The following is a 27,922-nucleotide window of genomic DNA, read 5'->3' as shown; positions in this document are numbered from 1 at the left end:
TACCTCACACCATTAGTTTAAATAAATTCCAGATGAATTAACAAGTTAAGTGTAATGGCTTAATTCCATAAAAAGACGAGGAAAAAAAAATAAGTAAACGTTAATGTGATCTTGGGTAAGAAAAGACCTTCGTGATTTCTGTTCTTGTAGATCTGCTTTTCTGAGACACTTTTTAAAAGTCCCATTTAAAAATCCCCATCAGCAAGTGAAGCTGTGAATGGCTCGTTGCCCTTATCTAGCATATGGCTGGGGTAGAAAGATCCCTTATCATTAGACTCGGCCCCAGAATGTTCTTCCCAGTGCCCCAGAAAGTGAAGAGAAAAGTTCAAAGAGCTCACGGAGACTGTCCCGTGAAACACAAAAACAGAAACAGAGAGCAACAACACATTTTAAAGAAAGGATCTCGAATAACTTGAATTCTTTTACCTTTAAATTTTCAAAATCTAGCAAAGTCATATGTCTTCATTTTTTAAAGCAAAAATGCTATTTTACTATACATGTTTTGTATCCTGCTTACCTACGTATCATGAACTTCTTTTAACATCAAAATGTTCATATACGATATCTTTTTTAAAAGCTGTCTAGCGTTTTAAGAATATACTACATATTTTAAAACAAATCCCTGTGTTTGGGCATTAGATCGTTTCCAGTTTTTCACTACTATACATGTATGCATCTAGGGTCCAATCAGGAAAAAGATTTGAACAGGGAAAATGTAACATCTTTATTAACCATAGCAGGGGAGGAGAGCAACAGGGCAGGATACTCTGCCGCTGGGGAGAGAGTGCTGGTCGACCAGGGCCCCAGCGAGCCCAAGTCCCACCCGCCAGGGGAGGGAGTAGCTGTAAGCACTGCAGGAGCTTGTCGAGGGAGCCGGAGGGAGCCCAGAAGCCAAACACCATCCTTCTTCCAAGTGTCTGCAGTCCTGCCTATTGATAGAGCAGGCAAAGGAAGAAGTACTTAAAGGATCCTGATGCGTTTTCACTGAACAGCCAAAAAGGGTGACTTTGGGACTGAAAGGCAGTAAACTGATAAACAGCCCAGGAAACGTTTCAGGGGATGTCCTCGTAAATACCTCGTTGCGTACCATCTGAATGTTCTCTTACGTTTGTACACATGCAGTTGAGAGGTGAAAACGTAGGCACGATTTGCTCTGTAGAAAGGTATGTTTCCTGTCTTCCCATGACAGTGCTTCAGAGCTCCTCCTTCACACGTTAGTTAACCCTGGGCCTGCCGAGCTTTTCAGTCCTTCCAAATACGATAATCCAAAAAAAAAGCTCATTGTTGATTTTTATCGATATCTTTTAAAAAATCAGTGCTGTCAAAGCTTTTATTTATTTTTCCTTTGGTATTCCGTTGTGAATTTCATGTCTCTCTCCTTTGCCCATTTAGAAAATTGGAATATTTTTCTTACTGATCTGCGTTTGCTCTTTATGTGTTCAAGTTTAAACATTATGTAGTCAAATCTTACGTTATTTCCATTGTAATATTTAAAATTTTAATTTATTTGACAACTGTTTTCGTTTAAGGTATGAGGTTGGTATTTACTATTTTTTTTCTTTATTTTCTCTTTAATATTAACTGTTTTTTTGTTTTTGTTTTTGTTTTTTCTTTTCCAGTCCTAAGCGTTACTTTTACGGTATATTGAATTGTGTTACATGCCTGGGTTGGACTCAAAATTGTTTTCCTTTGGTTTTTAGTGGCCACCTCTTCTTCTTCTTTCAGAACAGGATGCAGGCCTGGATGCCCTGTCCTCTATCATCAGTCGGCAGAAACAGATGGGGAAGGAAATTGGGAATGAACTGGATGAACAAAATGGTAAGAACACGTCTGGCGGCAAGCATGTTTGCCGTGTAGCGTGCATATGAGAGGTTCAGATATTTGTGAAGCGAGTTGAAGACTACAAGACACGTACAGTAGCTTAGCACCCGTGGAGTATTACAGTTCAATGCAGTCGAGGGTGCTTTGTGGCAGAGTTAGATTGTAGTGAGCTGAATGCATCGTAAGAAATTTGATAGGAAATGTCTAGTCCTTTGTCGCTGCTTTAAAAAATACTTAGTTTTACGAGCCACATGTCCGAGGAGCTTTTCTGTTATGTGATAATGGGATGAAATTGCTCAGAGCTTTGTACACTGACGTGTGGTGCTCCAGGCCACAGGCAGCCTGGTGTCCATGCACCTAGGGTTCCTGGCACCTCTTCCCTCATAAATTGCAGACCGTGGGGCAGAAAAGTGCTTGAAGATCTCTGTTCAGGACTTGATGTGACAGATCTGGTTGGAGCAAGATAATTTGAAAACCACAGCAGGATGGCTTGGGGAAACAGCTTTGTCAGTGTGCCCCCCCCCCGCGAAAATCTCCCAAGCTTGTGGCACATGGTACGAGGGGACCCCACCATGTGGCGCATGGTATGAGCAGTGCGGCCGTTGGAATGGAGAGAAAGAGGACAGAGGCAGGTGACCGATGGCACTTGTACTGCAGTGGATGGTTGGGGGGTTGGGGGCCAGTGGTCTGTGAGTGGAGAGCCCAAATCCAGGTGGCACATGTCCAGTTAGAGATGCCCGAGAGCCATCTGAGTGGCAGTATTGAGTAGACAGTTGGAGGTTTGGTACCAGAGCTCAGCGAGAACACAGGACCAACGAGAAGGAACGTCAGAAGCTTCTGCGTGGAGGTAACATGTGAAAGTGTCGAAATAGTAGGGCCTCCGTCTTTGTCATTGCATGTAATCAGTACATAGCGTCACAAAGGCCACGCTATGTTTGCTAGCGACGGAGCTCAGAGTGGCCGAGGGGCCTCCTAACATCACATCACTTAGAAGTGCCAGCATTGAAATTCCAGCACAGGTCATCGGATCCTTGTGACTGCTCTTTCTACCACACTGCCCGTCCTCTCTAAGAAAGCCCACGTAGGGAGAGAACAGTGGAAGGTTCTAAGGCTTTAGCTCTGGGGACAGTACCGTGGAGGCTCGCGATGGTTTGCTTTCAAGAAAAATGACCACAGGCCTGTGAGCACAGCGGTCCTAGGAATGGAAACTGTCCAGCAAGGAGTTCCTTTCTCAATCTCCACAGAGAATCAGTTCATTTCTTCCCACAACAGTACCGCATTTGTCATAAAGAAATAAACTCATCTATTTATCGTCTATGGTGAATAAGTAGATTGCTAAAGGAAATGGAGAAACCCTCTATCTTTATAATCCTACTAGTGCTCATTACTAGTTCAAACACGGAGGGGAGGATATCTGAGTCCTTTTCCTGATGGTGCTAACTAATTTACATATTTGCATATAATTCAGTGATTGGCCAGTTCCTTCCTGGAGAGAGTGTTAGTAAGAAAATAAACTCTAGAGAAAATCTGCTTATCATAGGTATAATTGTTCTTTTAAAAAAGAAAGGGGGATTTATTTATTAATTTTACAGGGAGGTGGGCAGAAGTCGAGGGAGAGAATCCTAAGCAGTCTTCTCACTGAGTGCTGAGCCCTATGCGAGGCTCGATCCCATGACCCTGAAATCACGACCTGAGCCAAAACCAAGATTTGGACGCTCAGCCAATTAAACCACCCAGTCGCCCCAATTATTCTTTCTCTAAAGGAAGTATAGCATAGTTAGCGGTTGGACAAGAAAGGATTCTAGCCACCAGGATGGTGAAGCAGGCCCATCCTGTGATGTGTCTCGGTAAGCCACTGTGTAGTCATGTCTGGGCGGGTGGCTAAGAACCAATGGTACATTCTTTGGTGGGTGACTTGCTGACTTCCCGGGTGAGATCACCGTGCATCTTCCCAGCATAAGCAACCATGCCAGCATGTCCTTGTCTTGTCTTCCCCGTAGTCTGGTGGTTATCGTCCTTTTGCCGCCTGTTAGAGTCACCCGGGGGGCTTTGAAACCCCTGGAAGCTCAGGCCATACCAGTGTTTTAGATTTCTTTTATTGCTGTAACAAATAACCACAAACTTAGTGGCTTAAAAACAACATACATTTATCATCTTACAGTTCTGGAGGTCAGAAGTCTGACCCACATCTCCCTGGGCTGGAAAAAAAAAAAAAAAAAAGGGCAAGATGTGAGCAGGGCTGCAATTCCTTTCTGGAGTCTCCAGGGGAGAATTAATTTCCTTGCCTCTAGAGGCTTCCTCCATTCCTTGGCTCATGGCCCCCTCCTCCATCTTCAAAGCCAACACCAGTGAACTGAGTCCTGCAAACATCGCATCACCCTGACCTCTAACTTCTGCCTATCTCTTCTGCGTTTAAGGATCTTTGTGATTCCATTTGGCCCACCCAGATAATCTAGGATAATTTCCCCATTTTAAGGTCAATTGGTGAGCAACTTTAATGCCTCTTGGCCATGTACTGTAACATATTTGCATGTTCTGGAGCCTGGAATGTAGACTCCTTCCGGGGACTGTGGTTCCACTCCCCGTAGTACTTAGACCAATTAGACTAGAGTCTCCAGGGTTGGGGCCCAAGCATCCACATCTTTAAGGCTTCCCAGATGGCTTCCTTGTTGCTGCTGAGTTTGAGAACCAATGTCCCCATCAAACGTGAGCACTCTCTGTTCATATTGTCTCTCCTGTGCCCGCATCGCAGCCACAGACCCCACGCACATGCGCAGAAGTACACTTGGAGTTACACAGACACACGTACCATCCTTGTCATGGTTTTGATCTCCTTTTCTACCCCCATCCTTTTCCCTTCTTCCTCTGTACCTCCCAGCCTCTGCTCCATCCTAGCCCCGGATGCATACATGTGTACATAGGCAAACAGGAGGTATTTTTCCACTTAGTCGCCAAAATAAGCTGGGTTTTCTCTGTGGTGGCCTCCCAGAGAGATTGTAGTTATGCTGGTGGTTTTCTAATGTGCACGTTTGCTCCTCAGAAATAGGGCAGAGTCAGCCATTTTCCTTCATAGGGACTGAGAGACTCTCTAAGGATAAAAACTGATATCCCTGCCAAGACTACAATCGGCCTTTATTCCTTTTATCAAAATCAAAAAAGCCATTCTATCTGTAGGTATTGAGAACAGGGTGGCAGCCCCATCTGGATTTTTATTGTGACCTGAGTGTGTAATGAGGAGCCAGGGACACTGGAGAAGGATACCACTTTTGTTGTAAATATCTCTATTTGATTTACTGACCTACTGAATTAGTCGTTTGGTTTTCATTAAATGAGAAAAACAATGGGCTAAGATAATGGCCAGCTGGCTATTTTGGAATCAACTACCAAAACCTTACTAAGAAAATACATTGTACTTAGGACCTAACCACAAGCTGAAGAGCCAAATTACCATCAGTTTAGGAATTCAGGTTCCAGTCTTGTCACATGGATTTTAAAAAAGGGCCAGACCAACACCAGTAACTGCCCTGTTCACATGCTGATGACCAAGCTTAATGAGGAAAAGGATTAGCAGTGAAGTGAAAATCCCAGTACTGGAGGCCTAAATTGTACCTGGGTCTGGGGGTTGGGGAACCGAGCCAAGGAGATCACCTTGTGGAAATACAGAGTTCTGTGCCCTTCAGTTCAAGCCGAAATGTATGGATGGTTGGGCACGAAGGGCTCATGTCAGACTACCCGGATGCCATTCCAGAATGGGGAGTCACGGTGCTGGTTTACCAAACAGTTCCTTAAAGTTCATACTCAAGAGGACAGGACCTTTTGAAAAGAACACTAACACAAGAAGGTGAATGGGATCGAATTGACTAACATAATTGTTCCTAAGACCTCATTTTGGCACTGGCCAAGCCTTAAAGTCAGGACCAAGAAGGACCATAGAGGCACGGTTCCGATGGTAGAAACAGCACCAAGAACAGACTGTTCCACCAAGTTTTGCTAATGTGTGCCAATCCTGACATTCTTTTTGATGTTCCTATGTCCCAACTTTGGCCCAGTCCTTCTGATGCATCTCTGTTAATCTTTGAGCACTTCCTGCTTTCTGAAAGAAAGCAGAATGACAAAGAAGGGCACTTTTCTTCACAGTGTCAGCACTGAGATTGAGGAGATCAGTGTGTCCTTAGAGAGAGCCAGAAAATATGACTAATGTCCTTGAAGGACAGAAGACCAAAGATTTCATATACACCTCAGTGAATTGCCATTGTGTAAAGGTCTGTTAGAGCCACTCAACTGAATTTTCCTGTTGAACATTTAAGAAAGTAATGTGGTAGACTGAATAACAGCCCCCTCCCCCACCAAATACACACATCCTGATCCCTGGAATCTGTGAATGGCACCTTATGTGGCAGAAGGGACTTTGCCAATGTGTTAATAATAAATTAAAAATACAGACAGATCATCCTGGATTGTGTGTTTGGTCTCAAAAGGTCATCACAAGTGTCCTTATAAAAGGGAGGCAGAAAGAGATTTGAGGCAGAAGAAGGAAAGGTGGTGATTGAAAAGATGCTATTCTACTGGCTTTGAAGATGGAGGAAGGGGCCACAAGCCAAGGGATACAGGGGGCACAGCTCTAGAGGCTGGAAAAGGCCAGAAAATGAATTCTCCCCCACATCTCCTAAAGGGACAGCTTAACTTCAGTCCAGTGAAACTGACTTTGGACTTCTGATCTCCAGGACTGTAAGGGAATGCGTGCGCACGTCTGTATGTGTGTGTGTATGAGGAGCCAGGGACAGTGTGTGTGCACGCACGCATGCGTGTTCACGCATCTGTGTGTGTGCATGCACGCATGAGCACATCTGTGTTGTGTGTTTATGTGTGTGTGTGTGTGTGTGTGTGTGTGTGTGTGTGTGTAGTGAGTTTCCTTTCTGGGTCTTAGATCACACTTTATTCCAGAACATGCATATATTTGACTCCTGGAAAACCTGGTGCATACTGTTAGGGAGGAAGAATTTTCCTCTGTTCTTCGAGGTCCTTCCAGCTGGATGGGAAATCAAATTGACATGAGACAGACTTAGAGGAGAAAAGCAAATTAGTTAGGTGCCTATAGGGAATTCTCACAGATATGAAATTTGAATGTGTGTTAAGACCCTAAGTTTGTGATAATTAGTTAAAACAGCAACAGGAAGCCAATATAAGGAATAATGATGTATTTTTATCAGTTGTCAGTGAATCCTGGTTAACTACCCTTATGCTAAAAAATTACTTTGAGTCTTCCAGGTGTCTGTAGCTCTTCCTCTTGAAGAGACTTCTTCAAAGCAGGCTTCACAGAAGGTTGTTTGCATTGCTGGTGCCGCAGTCAGTCCCCACCCGAAGGCCTCTCAAACTGTTTATTTAGCACTTTGATAATAGAATTTAGTCTTGTATTAATGAAAGGAATGTGTGGGCAGCTTGGTGAAGGGATCTTTTTGTGGCGTATCCAGGATCAGAATTTCTCAACGCGTGCTAGGCAAGGTGATTTTAGGAAATATGTTGAGAAACAGTTTCCATTTTAATAGTTGCATATTTCAATGAAATAAAAATGACTAATATTTGAAACCTGTGATTTTACAGCAATATAAAATTTCCTTATTCAATTAAATCACATAAGGAGAAAAATAAGCATAATATGTACCATAATAAGCATAATATTTATGTAATAATATATTATTATAGAAGCATAATAGTGAGTTGATTTAAAGGAAAACATTAAGCGTATACGGAGCAGGTGAAATACGAACACGGCAAACAAGTCTAAAGGTGGCAATTGAAAAGCTGACGTTTGGGAAACACCACTATAAGAAGACTCTTTTTGTTCAAGTTTGGGTTGCTGTAGAGTACTTATAGAGGTTTTCAGCCTCGTCCTGGGAGAGCTCTCCGTGATTTAATAAGTGCCCCTTTCCCCTTGGCCTTTGCGGCAGTGAGCTCACACGTTAGACGAGCAGAGGGGTTGAAGGACAAGCAGCCGTGATGCCTCCCAGCCCGGCAAGCCTGTAGCTCTGTAAGGCAGCGGCTATGGTAGGAGCAGTGTTGTCGGGTCGCGCACCCCCAGAACCTAATACAGCTGCCCTTTAGGGAAGCAAGACAGGCAGGAACCGCCTTTCTTTCAAGGAGCTATAAAGTGGCCTGAGGTGTGGGGAGTTCCTGTGCCACTTGGCAGGTAACGTGTGAGCCGAGTGACACCTGATCCGCCGCCCAGAGCTGTCCCCCAAAGGAGCCATGCCCAGACTTGGCGAGCATTTCCCTGTTGTGTCCAGTGCATTACCGGTCAAGCAGGCCTTTATAAATTGACATGGGAACCTAAGCCCCCACCTCCAGATTTGGAATAGAGACATATAAATGTCAGGTGGGGAAATGGTTTTCTCTAAGTGGCTGTGCTGATCCGGATTCGTTTCCTTGACTGGGATTTCATTCAGTGGACTTGGCGGACTGCTAGGATTAGCAGAGCGGGCTCTCATGCCCGTACTTCATTCATACAAAAGCTCGTGAGTTACTTCATCTCTGAGGTCCTGAGGCTGGGAAGGCATCTGGGACCATCCCCAATGTACAGGGTACTTGCGGAACATGTAGCAGGAGAGCCTGACCGAGTCTGAGACTCAGGAAAGCCTTCCCTGAGGAAATGAAATGGGTACTGAGATTTAAAGGGAAGATCATTTCAAACAGGGGGAACAGCATATGGAAAGGCCCTGATGCGAAGAGGAGCACAGCAAGGTTGAGGAATGTGCGAGAAGGCCAGCGTCCCCAGAGTGCGGAGAGCCTTGGAAGATGAGAAAGGAGAGCAGGCTGAGTTGGGGCGGGGGTCGTGTAGGGGTGGCCATCGACTGCCACTGTGCAGTGCCCTGGGCATCCATCATGTTAGCACTATCCATTGTGTGAAATTGCCCAATTTCTTACTTCATCGGTCCTGTCATTTTGTCTGTTTAACTCACTTAGACTCAGGGAGACAGGTCTGCAAATGCACATCTGCGCTTCTCGCATTGTCCGCAGTAGTTAGCGCGTCTAAACTGAAAGTGTTCGGCCACTTTTGGGGAGAAGAAATGAGCACATCGGCAGCAACATTTTATTCATTTATCGAGCATGGTTCTTTATATCGTGAAAACCAGCAATAGCACCTAAAAACCCAAGTCCCTCTTAACCACCCCCCCCTTTTTTTTTTTACTGTGATTACTGTCTGGCTGGGGGAGATGGACATTAAACAAATACTCCCCCACATCAGGGTGTTTTCTCTGGTCGTGGTAAGAGCTTTCAGGGAGGAGGCCTGCCGTGGCCGAGCTCACACAGAGCTCCACGGCCAGATGGTGACTGAGGTCTCAGGGATGGGCTAGAGTTGGCCACTGAAGGGGGAGCGGGCCAGTTGCCGCCTCCAGGGAGTGGCCGGACATCCCCTGTGAGGTCTTGGAGGCTGGAAAGAACCTTGCAAGTTTGAGAAATCCACAAAGGCTTTTGTGGCCGGGGGAAGAGTGAGTCAGGAGGCAAACGGACGGGGGTGAGGTTGTGCAGGGATCTGGGGCCGGGGCTGGGAAGGCTTCACAGTGTGAACACCTAGTAAGCCCTGAAAATTACAGAGGTTTTCTATTTTCCTGGGAAGGACTCTGGTTTATTTTAGCCACAATCAACAGTTCTCGTCAGGAAGCAGTTATGTTAACAGCAATTTTGAACAGGACTGCGGCTCTGGGCTCATTTATGCTATTTCTTCTTTTCAAATATACAAAAGCCTATACATCCTCCCTCACATAGCACTTCTACGTGCCACAAATACCGCGTTTGGTGCCTTTTTTCTTTTTTTTTTTTAAATCACTGAGTCCATTACTTCTTATAAATTACAGTTGGTTTTCTTTTTTAACCCCTTGTTTCTTAATTTCCAAACATTCATGTTGATTTTGCCATCAAGTTGTCTGGGTGCCAGAGAATCATGCCCCATAGCATACTGGTTCTTCCCCACTTGTTCGGACGTCCTCCAGGGCGTGGGAATGGTCACCAGTAGTCACTGTTCCGCGTGTGCCTGAGAAGGTACAGTTACCAGGCCGTGGGGTCAGGGCTTTGAAAAGGCTTTCTAGAGCAGCCTTCGGAATGCTCCTGTCCACGTCTTAGCATGACCTCCTACCTTTCTGCTTCCTCTGTCAGTTTCTGCAAGGGGCACGTAAAATCTGCTTCCGGGTCTGTGATTTCAGCTTTCCACGTGATTGGGTTGCTTTTTTATTTTCTGCTTTTCGAGGAAAGGCTCTCAGGCACATATATGCACACGGTTCTTTTGTTTTGGCGGTTGTTTCTTTTTGTCGCTAGGGAAAGATACGCCTTCATCTCTAGTGTGTTTTGTATTAATATCGCTACCCAGGCTTTCCTCTGGTGAGCGTTTCCTAGTGTAGCGTTTCTCACACTTTGTGGTCTCAGGACCGCTTTGAAATTCTTCAAAATTGTTGAGAGCTCCTGAGAGCTGTGGTGTATGTGGGTTATTGCTGTCAATACTAACTGCATTTGAAATGAAAAGCGAGCGTTTTATTTGTTAATTTTTTGTTGTGTTAGTCACCCTAGAGTACATCATTAGTTTTGATGTCGTGTTCCATGATTCATTGTTTGTGTATAACACCCAGTGCTCTGTGCACTCCGTGCCTGCCTTGATACCCGTCACAAGACTCACACATCCTCCCAGTCGTCTCCCCTCTAAAACCCCCAGTTTGTTTCCCAGAGTCCATAGTCTCTCGTGGTTCGTCTCCCCCTCTGATTTCCCCCTTTTCATTTTTCCGTTCTTTCTCCTAATGTCCTCCATGCTATTCCTTCTGCTCCACAAGTAAGTGAAACCATATGATAATTGACTCTCTCTGCTTGACTTACTTCACTCAGTATAGTCTCCTCCAGTCCCGTCCATGTTGATGCCAGAATTGGGTATTCACCCTTTCTGATGGAGGCAGAATGCTCCGTTGTATATATGGACCCCATCTTTATCCATTCATCTGCTGAAGGGCATCTCCGCTCTCTCCACGGTTTGGCTATTGTGAACATTGTAAAAGTCGGCATTTTAACAACATTTATGAATTTTTTCAAAAAGGAATAACACACAATTACGTGTTAACATGAATAACTTGAGTTTTATGAACAGTAACCCCCAAACATCAGCAACTTCAACTAGGAAAGCCTTATTGTATTTTTTATCTTTCGGTGCGTGTCTGTTGTCGGTCATTGGTGGGCGTGGTTAACTGAGAGCCCTGGCTGAGGCAGTAGCCACCGTCTCAAACATTGTGGGGTACTGCATCAGAGATAAGAGAGCTCTCCAGGGACTTGTTCCTGCAGTGAAATGCTCTGGCCCAGAAGCTACTGGTCAACCTCTTTCACAGCTCATGGTCAGATCTAATCATGTGCCCCTACCTAGCTACCAGGAGGTGTGATCCTACCAATATGTCTAGTTGGGTGACAAAGGGGACAGAAAGTACTGATTAAAGGGCACATAGAGGTATCATGAGAGCAGTATTTAGCAGTCAAGAACCGGCTTTGAGCAAATTCCGTCTTCTCACCTAAGCTTCTCATCTGTAGGATGGGGATTTTAATGCCTGTTTCAGAGTATGTTAGAATAGTGCTTCACACGCTGTAACTGCTGTCGAAGTGTTTTCCGTTATTAGCTCTATTAACAGTACAGATTTCCAGGTCAAAATGGTAGGCTTAGCTGATGGGGGAGTCCTCACACTTCCTCTTCCAAACACATGGAAATGTAAGATGAAACATTTTTTTAAATTGTTTTATAATTCTTAGCGGACCTCGAAAGCAAGAAAGGGAGTTCTCCAGGTGTCAGAAATGAAGGCATTTACCCCTGGAGGTGAGTGGAATTGAAGACTCGTGGCCCTCACAGCGAGCTGAACCAGATATGTCCCTTAGGGATCTGCGTGTAAACACGGACGTGGAGACGGGAATTGAGGCTGTGGGCCCTGTGCCCTGTGAGGGGCTGCAAGTGGGTCTCCCGTGTAAAGCCGGGAGCTGGGAAATGACACTTTTATAGGAAAGCTAATGTCCCCCACCCCCGCCCAAGAATGAGATGCTCAGTTGGGCCACCCACCTCGGGCCACAGCCACCCTTTTATTTTTAACATGCATACCTAAGTTTACGTTTTTCTAAGAAAGTCTGAAGCAAATAAATATCTCAGAATAAATCAAGTTTAGAATGCTTAAACTCTCTTTCAAATTCCTGATCTTTCCTGCTGTTTTCAACGGAAGCTCCCCCACCCCCCCAAACCCCATTTTTCTCCTACAGTCAGTATTTTCTTCAGATTTACCAGCATTGTGTACTGATTTCTGTTATAATTGTTGTAGTCATTCTGTTACTCAGCTCTTTTGATTTTTTTTTTTTTTTTTGGAGAACTGTACTTTTAAAGATTTATTTATTTATTTGACAGAGATCACAAGTAGGCCGAGAGGCAGGCAGAGATAGAGGGGGAAGCAGGCCCCCACTAAGCAGAGAGCCCAGTGCGGGGCTCGATCCCAGGACCGTGAGATCATGACCCGAGCTGAAGGCAGAGGTTTTACCCACTGAGCCACCCAGGCGCCCCGAACTATACGTTTAAAACACCAATATGCTTTACTGCTCACAGTAGCTTTTTCCCACAAAAGTATGTTTTCTTTGTTTTTATTTTTTTTATTTTTTTTAAAGATTTTATTCATTTATTTGACAGACAGAGATCACAAGTAGGCAGGGAGGCAGGCGGACAGAGAGAGAGGAGGAAGCAGGCTCCCTGCTAAGCAGAGACCCCGATGTGGGGCTCGATCCCAGGACCCTGGGATCATAGCCTGAGCTGAAGGCAGAGGCTTTAACTCACTGAGCCACCCAGGTGCCCCCTTTTTTGTTTTTAAAGAGAGAGAAAGAGGAAGGGGAGGGGCAGAGGGGGAGAGAGAATCTCAAGTAAGCTCCATGCCCAGTGTGGAGCCCAAGGTGGGGCTCCATCTCACGACCCTGAGATCATGACCTGAGCCGAAACCAAGAGTCCGACGCTCAACCGCCTGAGCCACCTAGGCACCCCCAAAAGTATGTTTTTAAGGTTGTAAAATCTATTAAACCTAGTACTGGTACTAGTTAGAACAGAGACTTTCTCCTTTTGCTCCTTGCATTTTTTCTGTTTCCTCTGTGTGAGTTTGGGTTTATTCATCTCGGTCTTTGCCTTTCATGCTGTCTTGGGCTGAATTACATCCCCTCAAAATTCATGTGTTGAAGGCCTAACTCCTAGAACCTGAGAATGTGAGCGTGTTTGGAACTCGGGTCTTTAAAGAGATGATTCAGCTGAAATGAAGTCATTAGGAGGGGACCTCGTCTGCTGTGATCGATGTCCATATATGAAGAGATGAGGACACAGACACACACGGAGGGAAGAGCACGTGAGGACACAGGGAGAAGGGGGCTGTCTGCCCGCCACAGAGAGAGGCCCTCGGAAGGACACCAGCCCTGCCCAGACTTTGATCTCATACTTATATTATAGCCTGCAGAATTATGAGAAAATAAGTTTCTGTTGCTTAAGATGCCCATTTTTGGTACTTCCTTGTGGCCATCCTAGTTGATGAATAACGCATGGTATGAAATTCTATACTGACTTCATATTTATGAATTAAGGACCGTATCAAGGAGTATGGGTAGCTGACATAGGCTTTCTTTGTATTTAGGTGGGTTTATTTACCCCAAAATTTTCTTTCTTGAATGGGAGGGTTGGCTGTGTGCTGTGTTTCAATGGGCAGGGTATACCAGTAGTCAGGTTTCCCCTTTAGGGTATGCGGTTAAGGTGAAGGGATTCGGGACCCTTCCCTGTAACCCTCATCCCAGAATTAACTAAGGTAAGGAGAACTTAACTAAGGTAAGGGTGACATCTTTCATGTATTTTATTCCTTTTCCCCTGTCTATTCTAAAGGGTCTTCCTTGACTTATTCACTAGCCTGGCCACCAACACCATGGGCGACAGCCAGGCAACCCTTCCCCTCTAGAGAGAGCTGTTCTGGGGGCTCCAGCTGGGACCCAATACTGCAGACTTCAGTCTACACAGGACAGGCCCAGGAGCCAACTGGCCCAGCTTTTCTGTAGATAATTCTCTACTCAGATGCCCCGATTCCTGCCTGACAGCCACTTCTTTGTAGGTCTTTCTTTGGCTTCCAGTAGCCATTGACTCACTCCAAACTTGGAGACTCTCCAGAGTTCTCTCAGGAAGAAAGAGCCCCTATCTGTGACTCTGATGATGTATTTCAGGTTCCAGTTTTGGTTGACCTTTCAGTACAGTCCCGGCTATCTTCTTTCTAGAAGAAAGCCTTTACAATGACTTATTCACTGATAGCACTCTGTGTTTTCAGGCCCACCATGGATTTCTTCTTTCAAAAAATGTTTTTACTGGCACTGCATTGTGCTCTCAGGAAGAAAGGGGGCAGCATGTATGTTTACTCTACTGTACTCAGAGTCTCTTTTTATACTTTTTTACGAGGTCACAGTATCTATAGAAATTGTGTTGCTGCAACAGCTAGTGTTCTGGAAGCTTCAGTTAAACAAATTTTTAATATAGTCCGCGAAAGTTGTTCTCTAGGGCTAAGGTGATTATTTTCCATTCACTTACGGTATTAAATATTCGGTAAATGTAAAATCAGCTCTTTATCAGAACATTCATTAAAAAAAAGGTTAGGGGGTGCCTGGATGGCTCAGTCAGTTAAGCATCCGGCTCTTGATTTCTGCTCAGGTCATGATCTCAGGGTCATGAGATTGAGCCCCATGTCCACCCGTGCACTGAGCATGGAGTCAGCTAGACATTCTGTGTCTCCCTCTCCCTCTGCCACCTCCTCCCTAAAAGAGAAAAATCATTACTCCTCTCTAGGGAGGGGTAGTTTATAGTAATGGGGTCTGGTGGGAGAGAGAGAGAGAGAGAGAGAGAATGACTTAGCAAGACAAGTGTGTTGTTCCAACAATAACTATCTGACACCAACTGGGTGTCCAATAATTTTATTTAGTTGTGACACTATTTACTTGGAGATAATGTCAAACTCCACAGGTTTAAGGGCTCAGTCCCACAACTACCCTCACCTTAGATCCCAGCCTCAGGTCCTAAATGTCCGTAAGTACTTCTGCTCCATTGGCTGTAAACACAGGGTTCCCACAATACCCCTTTGGGATTCAGTAGTTTGCTGACCCTACTCACAGTACTCAGGAAACGCTATACCATGATCCCAGTTTTGTTTTATAAAGGATACAACTCAGGAAGGCCAAATGGAGGAGGTACGTAGGGCAAGGTCTTGGGTGGAGGTGTCCACGCCTTCTCCAGACACATCACCTGCCGGGCATATTAGTGTTTTCCCCAACCCAGAAGCTCCCCAGGCCTCATCACTGGAGAGTTTTTACCAAGGCTTCATTACGTAGGCACGGTTGATGAAATCTTTGGTCACACAAAGACCCCAGATTCTTTGAACTTGTTGATGCTGCAAAAAACGATACCAAGACTTGCGCCCATGCTGTTTCTCAACCAGCTTTAACTCTGGTGATGACCGAGGTTGGACCTGGATCGGGCCCCACGCATTGACATGCCCGTCTAGTCTAGGGCCTTCTTCATCCCTTTCTTCTAGGCCCATGTCTTGGTCTCTACTCTGGCCTTGAAGCGAGTCTGGAAGGCCATCTCATGAGGGAGAAGCAAGGATTTTCCAAAGGAAGAATCTATGGAAACAGTTGTCAAGGAAAAGGGCATTTATCCTCCGCCGCAGGATGGCCAGCCTAGGTGATTCATCAGGCTTCCTCTCTCCCTGGGCTTTACCACAGTTCCTATTTGACTTCCAAGAGGGAGACTGTGAGGCCAGCCATAGCAGCTGAAGTGGAGGATGGCTGACAGAAAAGCACACCAAACGAGAGACCAAAGAGAATCTCAGAAGAAAGGCCAAAGCCATCACAGATGGTAAGAGGTCACCCTGGAAGCTCCCCATCCTACCACTTGGGCCGAGTTATAGTACCATCCCTCCTCCTTGGTGCCTTGGTAGAAAGGGGAAACCTGGAGCTCTCCTTGGAGGCTGTGTCGGGGGTCCCCAAGACCACTCCAGAATCTGCGATTTGCTGGAAGTGCTCAGCATAGACATGCCTACTTACTAACGTTTGTGACCCTCAGATCAGTAGTCACGTTGGTTTTGCAGTAATTCCCAGATGTTTGTAAAGAGGTGAAAACTTGGAATCATCTGGTGCATACCTCCTCAGCCAAGGTCAAACGAGGCTACGCTCTGCCTTTTTGCTTTTGCTCTTACATAGAGATGAGCTGAGGATGGAGAGTCCCTCGCTCTGGGGCCAGGTGGACGGGATGGAATCCCAACTCTCTGAGCTGTGTTCAGTGCGGGGGGTGGGGGTGGCGTGGAGTTCTCAGGCAAGTCATGAAACTCCTCTGAACTTTGTTTTTCTTTTGAAAAATAAATAGTATCTACCAGGATGACTTCATTTTTAGGATTTAAGATATAATCTTTGTGAAATTAGATACACACACAAACACACAGATTTCCCTCACCATCCAAAAGTAGAGCATTCCTGAAGTCTTTCATAAGCCAAAATGGCATAAAGCAAAGAAGCAATTATTATTAATTTACATAGAAGAAATTTTTGAGCATCCCCACACCCAAAAAATAACCTCTCTCAGGCTTTTCTGATAACTTAGGACACATCTTGCTAACGGATGCACAAAATAAGTCAAGACAAAATGCAGACAGTCGCAGACGGCAGTTCCTAAGTATGGCAGCTTGATGCCGAGACGCTGAGCGTAGTAACTGGAGAAGGAACATGGCGGAGCTGCTTGGGGTGTGTGCTCCCTCTGTAATAGCTCACCACAAAATGAATGCTGAATGCTGTTTTTGCTTTTTTTGTAAAGGAAAAAATCCTCTTTTGATGTATTTTGGTTAGCAGAAACAGGTCTTAATGTAGTGGACCTTTCGTAAAGGAGGAATGGCATAATGTGAACTTCGGAAAAATGAGGCATATTTGTACAATGTGTACACACACACACACATTTCCTGTAGGAACATTTGCTAATTCAGCGCCCTTGATGACTATAAAACTACCACAAATAACAAGAATTGACACTGGCTATGCTCACAGTTACGATTTATTACAGTGAAAAAATACAAAACACGGGAGAGCAGGCGTGAGCTTCTAATGGGCCCCTTTGCAGGGAAGTCGCAGACCTGCAATGGCCCAACAATGAGTTGTGACCTGTGAAGCATTGCCAACCAGGAAGCTCATTAGAAACTCAGGGCCCAGGGTCTTTGGAGGGTGTCAGTCACCAAGGCAGTCTCTGGCTGGCATGGTCCCTGCTTTCAGCCCCCCAGAAGGAGAGCAGGTGTTCCGCATAAACTGTTATTTATATAGTTTAGGAACACAGATGAGCAATCACTGAATGGTGGGAACCCTCTGAAAATCCAGCTTCCCAAATGCCAGCCAAGAGCCAATTTTGTAAGTAGGCCTTTCTGAGAAAAGCACTTAGGCCTGCTGTGTCAACTCTTTTTTTGTTGTTGTTGTTGTTGTTTTCCAAAGAGGCCTACACCAAGCACGATTTATTTATCACGCTATTGGGTCTGTCTGTGATGGGATGATTTCGGGAAGAATGAGAGAGGTGGGCCTGTGCTCTTGAGAAGGTGAGGGGCAAAGAGGGTGCGGGTGACGGAAGACGAACGTGAGCCCTTCATGGCGTCTTCTGGAATAGTGAGGGGCCCATTCCATGCCTGGTGGCCTTCCGCCAGGCCTCTCTTCGGGAGTGTCAGAGAATGTGCTTTCCTCAGTGGAAGTTGTTGAGCCTGTAGGGTGGTGAAAGGGATGGAAGAACTTTGTTAACAAAACCCGAAGCTAGCAGGAAGGAGGTGGTCTGGTTAGCACCAAGTGCTCAGGCAGGGAAAGACCACGTAAGGGAGGAATGGAAGGGTTGAGCAGCAGTTTGAATGGACTTAGAATCCATAAAGCAGCTAGAGCAGGAACATGCTGTGGTTCTGACCATTTATTCTGGGGGGGAGACATGATGTTCTCTTTCCATCTGGACGGTCCTGCCAGGAGAGGGAAATCTTGGAGAAAACATTTCAAGTGCACTGATAAAGACCTTTAATTGTATTTCTGTTACTACTAAAATTATTGTAGTCATTTTAAGCCATCATTTAGGAACTGGATTGATACTGAAGATAAAATCATTCTGTCAGACAGTTTGGTTAGTGTGAAATCCATAAGCACAATTAGCTGTATTAAAGAATTAACAGCTAGTATTTTAGAGTATGTTTATAATCGTCCTCTGAATATATTGAGTGATGCCCCTACTGAGTGTATGTACTTACCAAAAGGGGACTTAAGGAGATCCCGATGTGTATCTGAATCCCTTGGGGTTGTTTGGGGAAGAAAATTTGAGGCCCTATGTATAGAAGTGACCCTTTGTGGGGGAGGCGCCTGGGGGGCTCAGTTGGTTAAGTGTCCACTCTTGGTTTCGGCTCAGGTCATGATCTCAGGGTTGTGCAATCGAGCCCTATGTTGGGCTCCGTGCTGGGCGTGGAGTCTGCTTGAGGTTCTTTGTCTCTGCCTCCCTCTGCCCTTCCTCCTGCTCGTAATCTCTCTCCAAAAGGAAAAAGAAAAAGTAAAAGAAAAGGAAAAGTAATGATCTTTAGGATTCACTCCTAACTCCTGCCGTGGCAGATTTGTGCTACTTCACTCGTTCTAAGCTTGGCCAGTCTCTAGGGGTGGAAGTATGGTGAGTGCTCATTATTTTTAGTCAAAGAGCCTGAGAGTAGCCATTTTTGTTTCGCTTTGTTTTCAAAAATAATACTTTCTCTTTGGAAACTTGTTCTTGCCAGAAATGGGTAGAGGATGTAGGAAGAAGTCAGTTGGTGGCGTTCTATGGGAGATGTGTTTTGGGCAGGCTCACGAGGAGCTCGGGCTAGAAGTGGTTTAGGGTGTAAATTAATGAGATGACTGTATTCATGTTTCATCTTCTGTGTACTTGTGTACCTGGAACCTAACATTGCTCTTGTCAGGCCTCAGTTTCCCGTGTGAAGAAAGAGGGAACGACATGGAGTGCGTGCGTGTTTGTGTGTCGAGAGACGGACAGGTGTGGGCTTACACTTGGGTTTGGAATGGCGTGTGTCTGATAGTCTAGGACTGCACAGTACATGAAAGTACCAAATCCAGTGCTACTCTCCCTGCTCGAGGTTGTTTTTGGGCTGACCAGGTACCTCCAAGCTTGCCTCTCTGAAAGTTCTCTTATGCTCCTTTATCTAATCGGAATAAAGCAAAGGACCAACGCAGGCCGACTGCCTCATCTTTTTCTAGGCTGACTCTTGGAGCACTGTGGAGTGTGGTCGCATAGAGGAGGAATGCCAAGAGAAGTAGGAAAACTGTTTCAGCCTCCTTGCCTTAACCTGTGCTGCTTAGGCTTGAAAATCAAGCGTCCTTTTCTTACCCAGAAAGGCATTGAGTCACACCTTAGATTCTCTTGGGAGAAGACTCAGGACGGAATTTAGTTTTTTTTAAATTTTCATTTTCATTTTTTTTTCACTCTTTCTGCCATTTCCTTTTATTTACAGCTGTGTGCAATGCAGATCAGTTCTATAACATGAGAAATTACTGCAAATCAAAACATAAATACCTAAATACAATAGACAATCCAAAATGGACACACAGCACTCGGGCAGGAGAAAGAAATGGAATGTTCATTCAAACACACAGGAGCTTGAGATCTGTTGGATGTGGTTGTTATGGTGCCATCTTTTTTCTAAAGACAGGAAAAATTGATTTTGGTTATCAGGACTGCTGTGACCATAGTAGATACCAGAACATCTGTGCATCGGTGTGTGACCATGTGAACAAAAGACCTTAGAGTGTCTGTTTTTAGAAAGCTTTCTGTGCATCAAGGCAGCTGTGAAAAGATTTGCTTTCCAGAGTCAAGCCCAGATTCAGCTCAGGACCAGGTCCTAACTATCTAAAAATATTGACTGAGGACAGAAAGTGTTCCAAATGTGGCTGTTCTGATTCATAGTTTTAAAAAAAAGTATTTACAGAAAAAGTATGAAAGTTTTTCTGAAGTTAATAAGCTTCCGGTCAGTCTTTACTTCCCAAATACTTGACTTACAGCTTTGACTCCTACGTATATCTTACCTTTTCAATTTCAAGATTGGTCAATTTTACCTTCAAAACAGATCTTTTTTTTTTTATTGTAAAAAGTTTCAATATTTGCAGAGATGAAAGCATTTTGAAAGTAGTTGAGGTCAGCGTACTTCTAACTCTTTGGTATCAGTGTAACAAAATGTATCCGTCACTCTTGTTGAATTGGAATAGGTGATTAGTGTATAAGCAAAATTTACCCATTAGGCTTCAATGGGAGGAAGACACCAATCCATCATTGCCCTGACCCATGTCAATTAATATATTAAAAAAAAAAAAAAATCAAAGGCAATGTGAAATCCAAAGCCTCAGAGGAAATCATACAGTTCTGAAGAGACCATGAGAGCTGAACAATGTAAAACTTTATCCAGAGTACACAGACATTAGACAGTACATGAGGATTTACAGTAACACCCAGAAGTAACATACACATAAATAGAATCACAGAGCTTTTTGTATTACCTGTTTTATGGCCTTAAAGATTTAATGAACCAAACAAAAACTGAATCTGTTGACATCCCATCCTTCGGATCTCGTGTTCAAGGTAGAATTTTAAGTGTCCAAGCTTCTTAAGTGACATTTAAAGAAATCATCTGTTATCTTGGATGTTGTCTCTTCATCTTGTACATGAAGCACCAGTAGATTCAAGAGGTGTTCATCATCTAGCCAGATGCTTTACATATTCTTCAAACCCATCAAATTTGGGATCCTCAACATTTTGTGAGTCAGTGAAATACAGGGTAGAATTTGCAGCTTCAATGAAGACCTGTTTTTTCCTTGTCACACTGGGATGTCTAGATGCTGTTTGGATTGGGTCTAGAAGATGGGGCAGTTTAGATGTTTCTTGACCTGAATCTCTTAACAGTAGTGATAGAGGAGGGAGAACAAGATCAAGAAGAGTGGCTGTTGACTGTGGAGCTCTGCCAGTTGCTACGTTGGTGGCATTATTTGGGTTTAGGGCACTCAAGGTATTCTGGGGAGAGTAACTTGAAAGTGTTACAGCAATTGTTTGATTTAAATAAATCTGTGGGAAGAGGAGCAGTGCCAGAAGCAGCAGTGAGCCCTGTCAGAACCTGGCCACCATCTCTCTGCCCATGTGCGACCCGTCAGTGTTGGGGCGCAGCGTGTTTCACTGGATATGGATGAGCGGAGAACCATTGGCTCGGGGCAGGCTTGGGCAAGGTTCTCAGGAGGGAGTTTAGTGTGTAAGATGTTAATTAAGGAGCACCTATGGGACCATCTCACTGAGACAGGGAGATCACGTAAGCAGGAGGGGCAGAGGGAGAAGCTGAGCTTGAAGACCTGAGCCAACACCGTGGGAAACTGCAGCCCAAATCGCCTGTCAGTGGCCATCTTGAATTCACAGGGCTGAGCCTTTATACCCCCATCTCAAGCAGTCATTGGATGTAGAATACCATGGGGAGAGCATGACCTTGGGCAAGATAGCTCTGTGCCTTTGAGACAGTCCCTAAGGAGGCTGATGGTAAAAGCCATGTGCTCAAAACACTCCACATACCTGGGCCAGAAGTGCTTCCTTGAAGGGGGAAGTGGGTGGTGCATCTCCTTTGGGTCCACCACACATTGGGTCGGTTTTAAGCTTCTGAAATTTGTTGGGTCTCTAGAGTCAGATATCAGCAGGTCACATGGAATGTGCTAAATGCAAGCCTCTGGAAATGACTGACCCATAGCCAGCATTTTCAAAAAGATGTTTATAAGTCCTTGAAATTGAACCAGAATATTCTACCCGATTTCTAATCATAGTTTTGTTAGTAGTTAGGATAAAAATACAGAACACTGTCTTTTCACCTTTACCCCTTAGAGTTAAATGTGTATTGTTATGGGAACTCTCTGTTTTAGGGCCTTCTAGGTTTCAAAACTTGTCCCGTGAAAGCTTTTTCAAGAACAACTGGAACTTCTCAGCAGATATAACCTCTCAGCAGTTCTTTTCAGAATGAATAAAGACCCCACACCCAATAGAAATAATTATTTGCTTTATCTCATAAGTGCCAGCATCCTACCCCCTGCATCAGCATCACACCCCGTTTACTTTACAAAAAAACAAAAGCAAAAACGAACCAGTCAGACTTTATAGTTGTATTTTAAAAATTTCACACTTCGTTGGTAATTCTCACTATTAACTAATTAATCAAGGGAAGGATTAAACGGGCAGATTTTTATTTGGAGACTGGTGAACTTCCCCATTTACAGAGCCCAGCTCTCGGTTCAGTCGGAAATGAGATGGTTTTCCTTAGGCATTAGCTTTTCTGTTCTTTTTGCCACTTAAAATAGCACAGAGTTAACTCCCTTCCACGAAGCGTTTTCCAGCATCTGACATCCACTCAGGAGCCATTCTGAGTTAATGTGTGTGAAAGTATCCGTCACTACTGTGTCGGATAAGGATGCCTGTGGAGATTCGAACTACTGGGAGGGTCGGAGCAGGTGGCCCCTGGATTCTCTTACCGGAGACTTCCCACCCCGTGAGTGGCTCTGCGTAGTGCGGGGAGCGCCGCCACTTCCCCCCCTTCTCGGGGTGCCGTGTCCTACCTTTCCAAGAAGCATGAGCACGTGGAAGTCATGAGTTGGGACACCTCCTCTTCTTCCACTTTTCCTCTCCCTCTTCCCAAGTGAGCCCTTCTCCAGAAAGTTCTGGAGATGAACTCTCAAGGAGAAGAGAAAGGTCCTTCTTGCCGATGTCCTCCAGTTACGGTGTTGTCCGCGCAGGAGGAGTGGATGGGTGTTCCCTCTGCTCCCTAACCCCGGAGGTGGGGGAGCCCCTACCTCTACATCCCTGGGGAATCTAGAAGGGCAGGCACCATGTTTCACCCCAGAGCACCTGCAGCATGGCCCACGCGGTGAAGCCCAAGACTCCAGCACATGACTTAATTCCTCTGTGCGGCTCAGTTATCTCATTTTTCAAATGGGACAACGAAGTGCCCACCTCACCGGGGTTTGGTGGGGAGGAGTTGAGAGCAAACGTGTAAAGGGCTCACTCCTGTGCTTCGCAGGTGGGGGCTTGTGGAGCTGAGATCCCGTGGCTTCTCGTGGAGCCGCTGGGCTCCCCGCCGCTGTGCCCGTTAACCCCGTTGGCCTGTGGGAGGTAGGACGAGGGCTTTTTTGGACACAGGTCTGTGTCACTTCGTTGTGAAAAAGCAGGGTGGGAATTTAACATCACTGTTAATTTTATGATGAAACTGGCTAGGAATCCATAGCATACTTACTGAGTTTTTCATGTTCTTTTTTTTTTTTTTTTAAGATTTTATTTATTCATTTGAGAGAGAGCGAGAGCACAAGCAGGGTCAGCGGGGAGAGGCAGATAGAGAAGCAGGCTCCCCACAGAGCAGAGAGCCGGATGCGGGGCTCCATCCCAGGATCCCAGGATCATGACCTGAACCGAAGGCAGATACTTAACAACTGAGCCACCCAGGTGCCCTTGTGGTTCATGTAGAATTTGAAGAGCTCGAAAACCTCTCTCCAGTCCTTTTTTTCTGCATTCTGTTGTTGCCCCGTCAAAATGTTAGTCCTTCTGAGAAGCCGGAACACCAAAATGGTTTTTGTTTTACAAATGCTCCTTAAGGGGCGCCTGGGTGGGTCGGTGGGTTAAAGCCTCTGCCTTTGGCTCGGGTCATGATCTCAGGGTCCTGGGATCGAGCCCCGCATCAGGCTCTCTGCTCTGTGGGGAGCCTGCTTCCCCCTCTCTCTCTGCCTGTCTCTCTACCTACTTGTGATCTCTGTCAAATGGATAAATGAAATCTTAAAAAAAAAAAAAAAAGAACTCCTTAATTTATCTCTCTCGGTGGTTAGTGAATTGAGTCCATTCCTTGGAGGATAGGTCATCCCCCACACTGTGGATTTTCCAAGACTGTCCTGCACACCCTGTACCTGTTGGGGTTCATCTGCTTTTCCCAGTAGTTTTTTGCTTTGCTTTATTCTTTTTATTTTATTCTTTTTTTTTTTTAGAAAATCTTTTTTTTTTAATTTTGTTTATTTATTTGACAGAGATCACAAGTAGGCAGAGAGGCAGGCAGAGAGAGAGGAAGAAGCAGGCTCCCTGCTAAGCAGAGAGCCCAATGCGGGGCTCGATCCCAGGACCCTGGGATCATGACCTGAGCTGAAGGCAGAGCCTTTAACCCACTGAGCCACCCAGGTGCCCCTATTTTATTTTATTCTTATTTACTTTTAATTTAATTTAATTTTTTACCCTTTTCTGTGACCCTGAGGGCACGAGGAAGGGGAAGAAGAATACTGAGCATAGGGTGGGCAAGAACAAAGGCTTTGGAATTGGAGCTGACACCCCCCACCCCTTCCCCCTCCCACCCCCCACCTACCCCCATAGCGGCACGACCAAGAGCAATTTACTTAATCTTTCCAAGCTTCGTTCCCCACATGGAGACCGGGGATGATAACACCTACCTTATGGGCTGTGAGGATTATACCGACTAAGATCACACAGGCTCTCAGCGCAGTGACCGGCCCAGCTCAAGGCCTGGAAGTCCTCAGTCCATGGCGGCTCCGGGGGCCGCGGCGCCCAGACACTGTGGAGGGGCCATTCAGTGTTTCATACCCAGTGATGACAGGCCCGCTGCTTGAAGAAGTGTTTGAACTCTCGCCCTCCGGAAAGTTCCGTTTCTCCAGGTGATCCTGCGCACCTGTGATACGACTGATGTCAGGGTATAAATTTCTCCAGCGCACCACCATTCCCTTTTCACCACGCACAGTTCATTTCTGGTATTAGTCACGGGACTGGGAAACTTTCTGGTTTTGATTGGCCAGTCAGGGTTCACCGAGGCAGAGGCTTTCCCGCGATGGCCCCATATGTTCAGGAGAAGGGGTGTTTGCGAGCTGCGCGGGGCTGGAGGCCCACAGCCCAGAGACGGCATTGCGTTGCCCTTTGTAGCTACTCCCAGCGGATGGACTGGGCGGAATGATGGATATTTTAGCATCTTTGTTCTTTCTGTTTAGCTATAACACTAGAGCTGTTTAAATCACTCAGAAAATAACATGCCTGACATTTCTCCGGTTGGGAGGGAAAACACACACGCACGCACACAGCAAAAAACCTGAAGCAGTAATCCCCTGCCTGTGACCGAGGAAGTGCTTTTGGGGAGAAAGGAGAGAAAATTGGATGACTTAGGAGAGAAGAATTCTGAAAGGTTGCATGGCAGAGCATACATTAAAACCTCAGAAAGCTCAAAGGCATGACCGAAAGTGTGTATTGAAGAGGCTGAGATGGGCATCAGAGGGCACTTGGGGCCCCGGGTCTGGCTTCTGCCGTGGCTTTGAGCGTTGATCACGTGCCCACTTCTGACGCTCTTCACTTAAGACACACACTTGACATTTCTCAGTGCGGAGAGCCCTCTAGGAATTTCGGTGTGGTGCTTAACAAGTACTGGAGACTAGAGATCGTGGCTTGATTTCATGTTGAAATCACTTTTCTTTCCTTCTTGTGCCCCTTTGTGGAAAGCCAGAAAGTCGTTCAGCAGTCACTTACCCAGCCTACTCCGGGTAAGGCGCGCCCCTGACTTTGAGCCACGATGAGGGGTTATGCCGAGCAGCAGACTTATGACAGAGGCGTAAACACTTGCCTTGTGTCGTGCCTGTGTTTCTGAAATAATTGCAGATCAGCATTGAGCGATGGTAATTGCAAGCCACCATCCAAATCCCTCAGCGTACCTTTGTCTTTATGGGAACGCCCCAGAAAATCTTTTTCGAAAGCACCTGTTCTCTTTGATAATCGCCTCTTGCAGCTGCTGATTTTTAAGAATCAGACTCAGGAAAAGTGCATGGCCCAGACGGTCGCAGTCGCAAATAGAATATTTCAGTCCTGCGATAAATAAAATGTCTCACTTTGAACTGGAGAGTTCAAACTATTTTTCTTTGGAGGAAAGAATGGAAGTCTGTGAATGAAACCGATCCCAGCGATAGCTTTTATTATCAGTAGTTCTGCAGCAGGCCCACACCCATACATAACACAAACATAACTGTGTTTATATGTTATATTATTTATATTATATATAAACGTTGCTGTTACCACTTGGAGTGCCCACTCTGTTCTGGGACCTGTTCTTCCTGGTTTCCCTCAACTCTCCTCAGTGAGACCTTCTTACCCCTTCTGCAGAAGACCGGGGAGCTCTTGCTTCCCTCTCTCTAGGGCCCAGCATGAGTGGGTGTTTCTTCTTTGGACTTTGTAGAGCTGTGCCCTACACATTGGGTCCCCGTGTGCTGGTACCCCGGGAGGATAGCCATGGCCTCAGTTGGAATATTTCTCTAGCTAGTTCTCTGTCTCACTTCCTCAGCTAATACTGCCCCAGGGGAGAGGAATCCAGAAGGTCCCTCCAACAATCCTTCCGTGTTCCAGCCCACTTTAGTAAAAGGAACGTTGTTCCCAGATGATTGTTACTTAGGGTTGTGTAGCATATTCTATCGTCCCGTGGGTTTTCTCCTGAACAGAATCCTGGAAAGGGGAAAGAATCTGGGGTTGCAGTGAGGTTCTATTCAGTCACGAATGATCTCTGCTTTGGTTTGTGTCCAAGGGTCATCAAGCTACTAGGTTAGATGTCTTTATTATGAGGTCGAACTGGGGGTTCCCTGTTGCTTTCACTGGGGGCTTTGCACTTCCTTATATAATTGCCCTGTGCTCTGGCTTCTGTCTGTATGTGACTGAGCAAGAGACATACTGTGTCTCCCTCCAGCAGACCAATCCACCGTGGTCCCTGCTCTCCTGATGCCCTCGCCTGCTTTCCACTGGCCCTGGCTCTCTGCGAAGACACTCTCCCCTCAACATTTGGGTCTGGATACCTGGACTTAACGGCAGGCCCACTGCTACTGGGAAAATAAGGCTGTCTCTTGTTTATATTGGTTTTTAGCTCCTGAAGGAATCCTGTCTTAATAATTTCGTTAAGGGGGTTGAGCCAAAATCTAGCGTGATGGTAGGTCAGGGTGTGTGCGTTTGGAAAAAAGTCCCAGGTGACTCTGATAGACACAACCGCCGGTGCACTCATCTATCCCACCCCACCCTGAACACACACAACGAAAATTTGCCCTCTTCTGTTTTGCTGGGGTGGGATTGTATAGATCAGCTCATATTTTTGATTCATCCATGTTAGGATCTGTCAAGGAGGCGAACGGCTTTTTTTTCCAGAGTTGTGTCCACAGTGGGGAATACACAGTTCCACTTTTCACTAACTCATTGTAGTTTGGAAGACATACTTGTGAAAAAGTAGATATAATACACTGAGATCAGAGCTGGCCTGGCAGTAGGAAAGCCGTGGAAGGCTACAAAGCAGGTTCAGCAGAAGCAGGCATGGGTGTTTTTCTCTCTTAGGCTGCTGTGTGACTCACGTAAATACAGAGAACAACCTGGTGGTCACCAGTGGCGGGGGGGGGGGGGGGGGGGGGATGGGCCCAGTGGAGGAAGGGGAATGGGAGGTCCAGGCTCCCAGGGATGGAACAGACAAGCCACAAGGATGAAAGGCACAGCGTGAGGAATGGAGTTAGGGGTGTAATAACGTCGTATGGTGACAGGTGGTAGCTACATGCGTGGCGAGTGTCATGGGGCATAGACTTGGGGAATCACCACACTATACACCCAAACTGACGTGATGTTGTCCACTGCTCTCAAAATAAAACCAGGTGACAAAAATGTGGAAAGTACCATGGTGGTCATTGTTACTTTGATCTCCGCAACAACCTTATGAGGTCAGTACTGTGACTGCCCCCATGTAACACCCCGGGAACGGGAGGCTGAGGCGGCTGAGGTCCCAGGCCCACACAGCTACTGGGTGTCAGAAGTAGGATCTGAACCCAGATCTGCCTCATGACGAAGTCTGCTCTTGTAACTACGCTGCGTATTTCCTGCCTCCCCACGGGATACACAGGCATTCTCGTGAAGTAGTAGCTCCTTTAAAGGGGTATTTGTGGTACCAATATGCCTGTGGCCTTGTCCACCCTGTGCCCCCAGGAAGGAGGGGGAGTG

At 45.8% G+C, this 27,922-nt stretch overlaps 1 protein-coding gene across 6 annotated transcripts in view; it reads left to right on the top strand.

Annotated features, from left to right (window-relative positions):
* STX8 (syntaxin 8) overlaps positions 1-27,922 on the top strand; it is a 241,413-nt gene that overhangs the window by 52,955 nt on the left and 160,536 nt on the right. For 5 of the 6 annotated variants that reach the window (XM_032840020.1, XM_032840021.1, XM_032840019.1 and 2 more), the window contains one exon: positions 1,726-1,818. In XM_032840020.1, coding sequence (XP_032695911.1) covers positions 1,726-1,818 — 93 coding nt within the window. Of the gene's footprint in view, positions 1-1,725; positions 1,819-11,592; positions 11,657-15,413; positions 15,460-27,922 lie in introns of those variants that run through there. The other variant, XM_032840022.1, reaches the window with a different exon arrangement.

Source organism: Lontra canadensis, unplaced genomic scaffold (assembly GCF_010015895.1).
Source record: "Lontra canadensis isolate GAN:19392208 unplaced genomic scaffold, GSC_riverotter_1.0 scaffold110, whole genome shotgun sequence".
In the NCBI taxonomy this organism is placed as follows: Eukaryota; Metazoa; Chordata; class Mammalia; order Carnivora; family Mustelidae; genus Lontra; species Lontra canadensis.
The sequence above is the reverse complement of the archived record's forward strand: the minus strand, read 5'-3'. Positions and strand labels throughout refer to the sequence as shown.